Source organism: Anopheles funestus, unplaced genomic scaffold, assembly GCF_943734845.2.
Source record: "Anopheles funestus unplaced genomic scaffold, idAnoFuneDA-416_04 scaffold_55_ctg1, whole genome shotgun sequence".
NCBI classification, from domain to species: domain Eukaryota; kingdom Metazoa; phylum Arthropoda; class Insecta; order Diptera; family Culicidae; genus Anopheles; species Anopheles funestus.
The window spans coordinates 112347-124556 of record NW_026045268.1 but is presented as its reverse complement, the minus strand read 5'-3'; the positions used below and the strand labels follow the sequence as shown (position 1 = coordinate 124556).

Sequence of the window (12210 nt, the reverse complement as noted above, 5' to 3'; positions counted from 1 at the left end):
TTCGAAAAAGTTAGTTTTGGTATAAATTAGGTTTTTTCGAAAAAGTTAGTTTTGGTATAAATTAGGTTTTTTCGAAAAAGTTAGTTTTGGTATAAGTTAGGTTTTTTCGAAAAAGTTAGTTTTGGTATAAATTAGGTTTTTATGAAAAAGTTAGGTTTTTTCGAAAAAGTTAGTTTTGGTATAAGTTAGGTTTTTTAGAAAAAGTTAGTTTTGGTATAAATTAGGTTTTTTCGGAAAAGTTAGTTTTGGTATAAGTTAGGTTTTTTCGAAAAAGTTAGTTTTGGTATAAGTTAGGTTTTTATGAAAAAGTTAGGTTTTTTCGAAAAAGTTAGTTTTGGTATAAGTTAGGTTTTTTCGAAAAAGTTAGTTTTGGTATAAGTTAGGTTTTTAAGAAAAAGTTAGTTTTGGTATAAGTTAGGTTTTTTAGAAAAAGTTAGTTTTGGTATAAGTTAGGTTTTTTAGAAAAAGTTAGTTTTGGTAAAAGTTAGGTTTTTTCGAAAAAGTTAGTTTTGGTATAAGTTAGGTTTTTTCGAAAAAGTTAGTTTTGGTATAAATTAGGTTTTTTCGAAAAAGTTAGTTTTGGTATAAGTTAGGTTTTTTCGAAAAAGTTAGTTTTGGTATGAGTTAGGTTTTTTAGAAAAAGTTAGTTTTGGTATAAATTAGGTTTTTTCGAAAAAGTTAGTTTTGGTATAAGTTAGGTTTTTTCGAAAAAGTTAGTTTTGGTATAAGTTAGGTTTTTTAGAAAAAGTTAGTTTTGGTATAAGTTAGGTTTTTTAGAAAAAGTTAGGTTTTTTCGAAAAAGTTAGTTTTGGTATGAGTTAGGTTTTTTCGAAAAAGTTAGTTTTGGTATGAGTTAGGTTTTTTCGAAAAAGTTAGTATTGGTATAAGTAAGGTTTTTTCGAAAAAGTTAGTTTTGGTATAAGTTAGGTTTTTTTAGAAAAAGTTAGTTTTGGTATAAGTTAGGTTTTTAAGAAAAAGTTAGTTTTGGTATAAGTTAGGTTTTTTCGAAAAAGTTAGTTTTGGTATAAGTTAGGTTTTTATGAAAAAGTTAGGTTTTTTCGAAAAAGTTAGTTTTGGTATAAGTTAGGTTTTTATGAAAAAGTTAGTTTTGGTATAAGTTAGGTTTTTTCGAAAAAGTTAGTTTTGGTATAAGTTAGGTTTTTGAGAAAAAGTTAGTTTTGGTATAAGTTAGGTTTTTTCGAAAAAGTTAGTTTTGGTATAAATTAGGTTTTTTCGAAAAAGTTAGTTTTGGTATAAGTTAGGTTTTTTCGAAAAAGTTAGTTTTGGTATAAGTTAGGTTTTTAAGAAAAAGTTAGTTTTGGTATAAGTTAGGTTTTTTAGAAAAAGTTAGTTTTGGTATAAGTTAGGTTTTTTAGAAAAAGTTAGTTTTGGTATAAGTTAGGTTTTTTCGAAAAAGTTAGTTTTGGTATAAGTTAGGTTTTTTCGAAAAAGTTAGTTTTGGTATAAATTAGGTTTTTTCGAAAAAGTTAGTTTTGGTATAAGTTAGGTTTTTTAGAAAAAGTTAGTTTTGGTATAAGTTAGGTTTTTTAGAAAAAGTTAATTTTGGTATAAATTAGGTTTTTTCGAAAAAGTTAGTTTTGGTATAAGTTAGGTTTTTTCGAAAAAGTTAGTTTTGGTATAAGTTAGGTTTTTTAGAAAAAGTTAGTTTTGGTATAAGTTAGGTTTTTTAGAAAAAGTTAGTTTTGGTATAAGTTAGGTTTTTTCGAAAAAGTTAGTTTTGGTATGAGTTAGGTTTTTTCGAAAAAGTTAGTTTTGGTATGAGTTAGGTTTTTTCGAAAAAGTTAGTATTGGTATAAGTAAGGTTTTTTCGAAAAAGTTAGTTTTGGTATAAGTTAGGTTTTTAAGAAAAAGTTAGTTTTGGTATAAGTTAGGTGTTTAAGAAAAAGTTAGTTTTGGTATAAGTTAGGTTTTTTCGAAAAAGTTAGTTTTGGTATAAGTTAGGTTTTTATGAAAAAGTTAGGTTTTTTCGAAAAAGTTAGTTTTGGTATAAGTTAGGTTTTTAAGAAAAAGTTAGTTTTGGTATAAGTTAGGTTTTTTCGAAAAAGTTAGTTTTGGTATAAGTTAGGTTTTTGAGAAAAAGTTAGTTTTGGTATAAGTTATTTTTTTTCGAAAAAGTTAGTTTTGGTATAAATTAGGTTTTTTCGAAAAAGTTAGTTTTGGTATAAGTTAGGTTTTTTCGAAAAAGTTAGTTTTGGTATAAGTTAGGTTTTTTCGAAAAAGTTAGTTTTGGTATAAGTTAGGTTTTTTCGAAAAAGTTAGTATTGGTATAAGTAAGGTTTTTTCGAAAAAGTTAGTTTTGGTATAAGTTAGGTTTTTAAGAAAAAGTTAGTTTTGGTATAAGTTAGGTTTTTAAGAAAAAGTTAGTTTTGGTATAAGTTAGGTTTTTTAGAAAAAGTTAGTTTTGGTATAAGTTAGGTTTTTATGAAAAAGTTAGGTTTTTTCGAAAAAGTTAGTTTTGGTATAAGTTAGGTTTTTAAGAAAACTAGTTAATAGGCCCGGTTACAGGGCTACGCAAAAGATATACATAATGCCGAAGTATATTTTATGGAGTTTTCGTCACATCTAGTAGAAGATCTTTTTTCTATCATGCTGAAAATTTGTTATCGGCATGGTTTCGTATGGGTTCGAACCTCAAACGCGTTCTCCAAACGAAGGCATACCCTAATATGGATCTCTTCGATACGGGTTTCATAAAGTGGCATAAATTCCAATATGAATGACAGAACATGCCAATTTGCTTCGAACATCACATGTATTTCAACTCCTTTAAATAAAGTAAAAAATTAGCTATAAACCACTTTTCATCAAATCAAAAGGTTGCTTACCCTTCGCTGCGAGCTTCTAAGATCCTATTTGAGGAATTTTCTTTTGTGTTGAGAATCCCAAAGTTGGTCATGGTCAATTTCAGCCTGGCCATCGTGATTTGGAATGGCTTCTTTTTAACCATCAAAAAATTCGTATTTATTACCCTTTTGCGCAACGGACTTGGCTTCGCCAGAATTCTGTAAAATTATTTTACTACAATCTCCAAAATAGGCAACCGTCCTGCAGAGTACGATTCGAAATACCCTGATGTGCCATCATATGCCATTGTCGGATCGATCACAGAAGATTATTATTTTCAGAGCGCATGATAGGTATTCCTTTTTCTGCAACCAACACAAAATAGTAACTTAATGAATAAAATGCCTAAGCAAATTCCAGAATTCCTTACCAAACACTGCCAACAAATGCGATCGGCGTACTAATGGATGTTTTCACTGTTTTACACAATTGGCCGTGCTCAATGCAGACCGTCACACCATCTGCCATTCATTCTCCAATCACTTCACGGAAAACGACATTCTTCACACCGACACCATCATGATCCTCTCGTTCAGGATCCACATTCAGCACTACTACATTCGATCGCGAGGTTACTCTCGACAGTGCATCGTACAGCTGCCCCCAAACACGCTCCCCACGCACAGGATTAGCTATTGCCGTACTCCAAGTAGCACTTCGTCAGCTTTCCAGTATCAGTGTTGTGTCAAACATTAACGATACTAAGTGTTACCCCTACAGTACAGTCCACTATAGTAAGCATTTCTTCAATACGGGTTTCATAAAGTGGCATACATTCCAATATGAATGACAGAACATGCCAATTTGCTTCGAACATCACATGTATTTCAACTCCTTTAAATAAAGTAAAAAATTAGCTATAAACCACTTTTCATCAAATCAAAAGGTTGCTTACCCTTCGCTGCGAGCTTCTAAGATCCTATTTGAGGAATTTTCTTTTGTGTTGAGAATCCCAAAGTTGGTCATGGTCAATTTCAGCCTGGCCATCGTGATTTGGAATGGCTTCTTTTTAACCATCAAAAAATTCGTATTTATTACCCTTTTGCGCAACGGACTTGGCTTCGCCAGAATTCTGTAAAATTATTTTACTACAATCTCCAAAATAGGCAACCGTCCTGCAGAGTACGATTCGAAATACCCTGATGTGCCATCATATGCCATTGTCGGATCGATCACAGAAGATTATTATTTTCAGAGCGCATGATAGGTATTCCTTTTTCTGCAACCAACACAAAATAGTAACTTAATGAATAAAATGCCTAAGCAAATTCCAGAATTCCTTACCAAACACTGCCAACAAATGCGATCGGCGTACTAATAGATGTTTTCATTGTTTTACACAATTGGCCGTGCACAATGCAGACCGTCACACCATCTGCCATTCATTCTCCAATCACTTCACGGAAAACGACATTCTTCACACCGACACCATCATGATCCTCTCGTTCAGGATCCACATTCAGCACTACTACATTCGATCGCGAGGTTACTCTCGACAGTGCAACGTATAGCTGCCCATGCGCGAACACCTCTGTAGGTAAATATAGGCCAAGGTGGTGCAGGGATTGACCTTGAGCCTTGTTTATGGTCATCGCAAAACACACCTGAATCGGGAACTGTTTTCGACGAATCTGAAATGGTAGGTTTGCGTCGTTGCTGTCACAGAAAATGCGAGGTAACAGCACGTCGTCTCCCCGACGCTTGCCCGTCAGAATACGTGCATGTATGCAATGTGGCTTGAGTGTGATGACCTGTAGCCGTGTCCCGTTACATAGTCCACGTTCGGTGTTCAGATTACGCAGAAGTAGTACCGGTGTATACTGCTTCAACCGTAATCGATGGACCGGAATCCCGCTCATGTTGAGCGAGTGAAGAAATTCGGTCGGCAGCTGTAGCGCATTGTGTTCCTCTGGGTTGACCAAGGTATCAATTGATAAATACTCTTGTTCCTGTCCAGGGAGCTGTTCTAACACGCTGTTGTTGATCGCTGTCACATCGACGTTCCTCGGTGAAAGAATGGCCCGATCAGTAAAATACAGCGGATGATGATGATGGAGTCGAATGTCCGGATAAATGCGGCTAATTAGTGTTCGTACATCGGTCTCCAGGTTGGCCGTACGGGGCAGTATCATGTCGCGAGGGAGTTTTGCGATTGACGCGTCCATTCCTGGGAACGTTGCATGGCGGCCTTCCCCAATGCGTAGTAAGAAATCGGCAAATTCCTTTAGCATACTTGCATGCTGCACGTTCGGTGCCGTTTGGACTCGCATATTTGTGCTTAATCGCAGTACCCGGAACTGCTGCCATAGTACACTCTTTTTTATACATTGTTGTATTACTTGAGCATCTGTGCCTTTCGGTACGATGGGGAGTATCTGACGAAAGTCACCACAGAGTAATACAACTTTACCACCAAATGGCCGACGTACACCTACTATGTCCTGCAGAGTACGATCGACGGCTTCGAGAGCATAGCGGCTGCTCATTGAGGCTTCGTCCCAGACGATCAACGACGCCTGCCGCATCAGGTTTGCAATTGATGACTGGACGGGTATTGTGCACATTGTGTTTTCGTCTAGCACCAGTGGCAGCTTAAAGGTAGAATGCACTGTTTTCCCACCACTCAGGAGCAACGCGGCTATTCCACTTGATGCTGTAGCGAGAGCTATCTTGGAATGGCGACGCGTATAAGCCAGTATCATCTCCAGAACGAAAGATTTTCCGGTGCCGCCTGGTCCATCCAAAAAGAACAGGTTATTCTCTTCGTGCTGTTGGTCCATACGGTCCACCGCTGTTGTGATGGTATCATACACCATACGCTGATCAGCATTCAGCAGGTGTAACGAAGCAAGTGTTTCGTCCAGGGTGTTGATGCTATACGAACGTTCGGTATCGATTAGCTGGTTGGTATTCGCCGTTTGGTCGGGCTGGAGTAGATCAGTCGGGAGATGGGAGAATTCAGCAAGTTGTGGCATATCGGGGAAAGACGCCAGTGATTTCGTTGGGGTTGTTCCACGAAGGTAATTATCTATCATGCGCAATGTTTGAAGTTGTTCAACCTCACGCAACAACCGATTTTGTTCCGAGTCTTCAACCGTGTATCGTTCCTGATTTTGTCGATGGAAATCTTCGCATAGATGGTTAACGTATGCGTCCCAAAGGCGGCGAGGATTCTGTGGCAGTCCTTCCGAAAGGATGAGGGCGAAAAGTTGGCGCAGCTGTCGAGGCATATGAAACGAAACAGCTTCATCTAGGGCACGGTCCCATTCAAGATCGTCCTGCAGTAGTCCGGACATGGTGGCTGCCTGTTGGTAGGAGGCACACACAATACCGTCAACTGTCCGCAGGTCCTCAAAGGACGTAGGTCCTTTGCGGTAGCACAGCATAAGACGCAGACAGTAGCGTTCCATGTGCGATATGGGACAGTAAACCATGCGCCCTACCACAATGTCAGTCTGACGAACACGTGGGATCCACTGATTACCTGTACCTTCGTGCCATGGTAATCTTCGCGTCGGTTTAGCGTATCGATAATGCGCTGGAATGTCCTGGTACGTTAGCCTTCGAGCGATGGGATCGTTTGCCGCCAGTTGAAAAAACCGTGTGAGCATTGTGTGGTGTCCTCGTTCAAGTACGGAATCAACGCTATCGTTCGCCCTATACATTACGCTTTGCTGGTGTTCCAAATGTATCGGCAGCTGAACAACAGTCACCGTTTTTGCCTGAATCTCAAAGCCGAAGATACTCCACATGGCCTGAGACGCGGAAATATATCGTGCGTCAAGGTATTGTTGAATCTCGTCCAAGGATTGTGCAGCAGATGAAACGGCAACCCGATCGTGGCCCTTGTAAACATATTTGTATAAATATTTCACACTGGCCACACTCGAGCAGACTTCCACGTTGATGTGGCAGTCGTACTTGTGACAAAGCCACGGGTTGTACGGCACCACATAACGGTTGTCTAATGGAACGCCCTTAACGATGACATTGCGCCCATCGTTCCGGCGACGGTACAACGGATAACCGTCCTCTGCCTGACGTGTTTGGCTGATATAATGCTTCGGAAATCGTTTCGAGCATACGCCGTCCTTCATGCAAGGTGCTTGCGGGTTGGACCGACCGCATGGTCCGTGCATCATACACTTTCGCACCGTGTCATGAAGCTCCTCGTTTGCTGAGTCTGGTATTTCGGCAGACACCAGTCGGTCGTAGTCGGCTGCCGATCGTGGTTTGTCAGCATCACTCAAAATCACCAGACAGTGTGCATGAGGAAGTCCACGTTTTTGGAATTCGATAACGTGTATCCGTGCGATCTCCATACCTAGCACACCCGCTGAAAGGTCCTCTAAAATAGCCTTTAATTTCAACCGAAAAACGCGAGCTGTGAGATCAGGTCGATCGGAAGGCTGTTGTCTAGGTAGCAGATTCTGTGTAATTTCCGGCCACTTCGGATTGCACGTAACAGTGATAAAGAGATCCGGCTTGCCTACTGCCCGAACGATGGCCATCGAGTCCTGATATTGAGCGCGCATATATCTTTCGCTTCCGGTGAATGACGGTGCGAGGATAATCCGCGTACCAACTCGAGCCATTGTTGGGATATTTTCTTCTTGTACGTTCTGCAACTGTTCATCGGCAGGCCCGGCAAAGTCCATGATCCCAGCGTAAACGTCGGCACGCAGTTGCGCTTGATTTTCACGCTGAAACTTCAGGCGTTGTTCTTCTATCTTACAGGACTGATCCACGCAATACTGCTGGAACAAACGGCCAGCACGATGTATAAGAGAAGGTTGACCTTCTCGTGTGCAAAGTCGATACGCAGCATACTCGCGAGGTGTGATCTGCCGTGAAGAGTTAGTGTTTCCTTCACGAATCTCCTCTTCTTCGTGGACTGTTACGCCATCGTGTACTCCAGTCGATCTAGATATGGCATTTCTCGCGACCTTCAACATCCCAAACGTCCAACCAACTTCACCATACGGAAACAATAACGGATGCTGTAGAGCATCATACGCTTGATGTGTTCCGAATACTCGTTTGAGACCACCAGCACGATTATGAAGAATAATATCCCGCGATTGTCCTTCATTGGTGTTGATCAATATGCCGCCAATCTCTTCCGCAGTAGGTTGGTTATACCGACGTTGGTCCAAACCTGGCAATCTTGCATGAATGCGCAGCTGCACGTTTTCCTGTAACGACATACGCTCATATGCGTGACGAAAAATGGCGGCAAAAGGGTTGTATGTATCAAATATCCGTTGCAGTTTGGATACAATTATTCGATCTAGACTGGTGTTGAGAGCCATGCGCGCGTCGATCATTTGGTTGTTTTGTTCCACGTTGCTCGAATCGTAGAAATAAAGCTGCGCAAACATCGGTGTGCGCCCTTGAGGACGGCAAAGATCACCGATTCGATGACAGAGGGCACCCTGGATGCGATATGTATATGCACCTCTACCGTCAGCGACGGTCCTGTCCTGACGCACTAAGTCAGTTGGTCGCACTGAAGCACCCATTGAAGTAAACGCGAAAGCGTTGTTATACGACCGAATATGGCGCATAAATGCTGAGTCGTTATAAAGCTCCATTAGCTCGTTTGGTGGCTCAGCAAATGCTGGCAACACGACCTGACCACCGTTGCAGCATAACATACCAGTCTCACTCGTCCACTTCTGCGCCGCACAGTAAGGGCACGGTGTACGGACGCCAAGCCGATGCTGTTCCGGGTGGGTATAGGATTCATGATTTCCCAGTCCGATTTTATAATTTCGCATCCCGTATCGTCTACGGAGTCGTTGTCTTCGTATTGATTCCCACCGTTGCCGAATCGGAAGAATCAAGTTCACATCAACGCTGGTTGTCGTCTGTGTTTGGATCGCTTCAGTGGCACGCAATTGAGGAACGGATGAAACCGAAGAAGAAGTCGAAACACTGGCGGTCCGTCGAAGATGTCGATACTCGGCTTGTCGCTTACGGTTCAACCGAGCCTTCCGCGCTGCGGGCGTCTCTTGGGGTGGTGTTGAATATCTTGCCATCCATCCAGATGTAGACGGCATCTGTATGTCCAAAAAAAAATCAAATCCGGTATTAGTAGAAGAAAGATTAGACGCATAAGAAGAGGGTACCATCACTGTTATTCCTACCTCTTCCGCCACCGAATCATGGTCTTCCGTAACCATAGGGGCTTGTCCTGGAGCTATAGAATTGTTCACTCTCCGGCGACTACGGTATTCCGCTTGTCGTTTGCGGTTCAACCGCGCCTTCCGTGCTGCGGGAGTCTCTTCAGGTGGGGTTGCATATCTTGCCATCCATTCTGAGTTGGATCGTACCTCTTCTGACATTATATAAGTAGATCCTTTTTGTCGCTACTAATTTATTTTTCTTCTAAAATCAATATATAACACTGATTAATCCGTTTTAGTATGAATGTGAATGTCTTTAGCAAGCTTACCTGTTTTTGAAGTATGAATAAATATATACTGACGAATAAATCAGACACTGGTCTACACGTATCACGACAAACAATTGAATTTCACCAATAACCACACCGCGAACAATTATTGCAGAGAAGATATAAATTTTCTAACTCGCTTGACGCACTGAACGATTCGCAAAAATATACGATTGTTCCGTATCGTATAGCCTACTCTGGCTACTTCATGAAATAATGTAGTATCAATGGATTTTTTAATTTTTCAAGTTTGTGAATGAATTAAATAATTTTCTATAATAAAATGTGTATCGTATAATTTTAATGATTTTTAAAACAGTTTTTCCCATAATTATAATTGGAATTGCAAATTCTTCAACGAAAGCTTTTGTTCCAGCCGATTGCAAATCTTTTGCAATTGCAGTAAACATTTTTTTTCGTAAACCAAATCATACTAAATTCAAGTAGGCTTCTAGTGTACATGCAGGGTTTGTTGATTGAGCTTTCATATTGGGCAAATTAAAGTTTTACAACACTGGCTTAGAAAAACCGATATGCCAACACTGCAGTAACGCTGCGTTACTGCACGAGTAGAATTTGTATATAGAAGTTAGTTTTGGTATAAGTTAGGTTTTTATAAAAAAGTTAGGTTTTTTCGAAAAAGTTAGTTTTGGTAAAAGTTAGGTTTTTTCGAAAAAGTAAGGTTTTTTAGAAAAAGTTAGTTTTGGTATAAGTTAGGTTTTTTCGAAAAAGTTAGTTTTGGTATAAGTTAGGTTTTTAAGAAAAAGTTAGTTTTGGTATAAGTTAGGTTTTTTCGAAAAAGTTAGTTTTGGTATAAGTTAGGTTTTTGAGAAAAAGTTAGTTTTGGTATAAGTTAGGTTTTTTAGAAAAAGTTAGTTTTGGTATAATTTAGGTTTTTTCGAAAAAGTAAGGTTTTTTAGAAAAAGTTAGTTTTGGTATAAGTTAGGTTTTTTCGAAAAAGTTAGTTTTGGTATAAGTTAGGTTTTTTCGAAAAAGTTAGTTTTGGTATAAGTTAGGTTTTTATGAAAAAGTTAGGTTTTTTCGAAAAAGTTAGTTTTGGTATAAGTTAGGTTTTTTCGAAAAAGTTAGTTTTGGTATAAGTTAGGTTTTTGAGAAAAAGTTAGTTTTGGTATAAGTTAGGTTTTTTCGAAAAAGTTAGTTTTGGTATAATTTAGGTTTTTTCGAAAAAGTTAGTTTTGGTATAAATTAGGTTTTTTCGAAAAAGTTAGTTTTGGTATAAGTTAGGTTTTTTCGAAAAAGTTAGTTTTGGTATAAGTTAGGTTTTTATGAAAAAGTTAGGTTTTTTCGAAAAAGTTAGTTTTGGTATAAGTTAGGTTTTTTCGAAAAAGTTAGTTTTGGTATAAGTTAGGTTTTTTCGAAAAAGTTAGTTTTGGTATAAGTTAGGTTTTTTAGAAAAAGTTAGTTTTGGTATAAGTTAGGTTTTTGAGAAAAAGTTAGTTTTGGTATAAGTTAGGTTTTTTAGAAAAAGTTAGTTTTGGTATAAGTTAGGTTTTTTCGAAAAAGTTAGTTTTGGTATAAGTTAGGTTTTTTCGAAAAAGTTAGTTTTGGTATAAATTGGGTTTTTTCGAAAAAGTTAGTTTTGGTATAAGTTAGGTTTTTTCGAAAAAGTTAGTTTTGGTATAAGTTAGGTTTTTTAGAAAAAGTTAGTTTTGGTATAAGTTAGGTTTTTTCGAAAAAGTTAGTTTTGGTATAAATTAGGTTTTTTCGGAAAAGTTAGTTTTGGTATAAGTTAGGTTTTTTCGAAAAAGTTAGTTTTGGTATAAGTTAGGTTTTTAAGAAAAAGTTAGTTTTGGTATAAGTTAGGTTTTTTCGAAAAAGTTAGTTTTGGTATAAGTTAGGTTTTTATGAAAAAGTTAGGTTTTTTCGAAAAAGTTAGTTTTGGTATAAGTTAGGTTTTTATGAAAAAGTTAGTTTTGGTATAAGTTAGGTTTTTATGAAAAAGTTAGGTTTTTTCGAAAAAGTTAGTTTTGGTAAAAGTTAGGTTTTTATGAAAAAGTTAGGTTTTTTCGAAAAAGTTAGTTTTGGTATAAGTTAGGTTTTTATGAAAAAGTTAGTTTTGGTATAAGTTAGGTTTTTTCGAAAAAGTTAGTTTTGGTATAAGTTAGGTTTTTTAGAAAAAGTTAGTTTTGGTATAAGTTAGGTTTTTTAGAAAAAGTTAGTTTTGGTATAAGTTAGGTTTTTATGAAAAAGTTAGGTTTTTTCGAAAAAGTTAGTTTTGGTAAAAGTTAGGTTTTTTCGAAAAAGTAAGGTTTTTTAGATAAAGTTAGTTTTGGTATAAGTTAGGTTTTTTCGAAAAAGTTAGTTTTGGTATAAGTTAGGTTTTTATGAAAAAGTTAGTTTTGGTATAAATTAGGTTTTTTCGAAAAAGTAAGTTTTGGTATAAGTTAGGTTTTTTCGAAAAAGTTAGTTTTGGTATAAGTTAGGTTTTTATGAAAAAGTTAGGTTTTTTCGAAAAAGTTAGTTTGGTATAAGTTAGGTTTTTATGAAAAAGTTAGTTTTGGTATAAGTTAGGTTTTTTCGAAAAAGTTAGTTTTGGTATAAATTAGGTTTTTTCGAAAAAGTTAGTTTTGGTATAAGTTAGGTTTTTTCGAAAAAGTTAGTTTTGGTATAAGTTAGGTTTTTAAGAAAAAGTTAGTTTTGGTATAAGTTAGGTTTTTTCGAAAAAGTTAGTTTTGGTATAAGTTAGGTTTTTATGAAAAAGTTAGTTTTGGTATAAGTTAGGTTTTTTCGAAAAAGTTAGTTTTGGTATAAGTTAGGTTTTTAAGAAAAAGTTAGTTTTGGTATAAATTAGGTTTTTTCAAAAAAGTTAGTTTTGGTATAAATTAGGTTTTTTCGAAAAAGTTAGTTTTGGTATAAGTTAGGTTTTT

The 12210-nt window shown here is 37.2% G+C and overlaps 1 protein-coding gene across 1 annotated transcript; it reads right to left on the bottom strand.

The window, feature by feature from the left end:
- Window positions 1–4247: 4247 nt before the first annotated feature.
- LOC125774300 (uncharacterized) lies at window positions 4248–7523 on the bottom strand. Its single transcript, XM_049444577.1, has one exon. It carries the CDS (start codon window positions 7521–7523, stop codon window positions 4248–4250), a length of 3276 nt encoding a protein of 1091 aa, XP_049300534.1.
- Between the last annotated feature and the right edge of the window lie 4687 nt (window positions 7524–12210).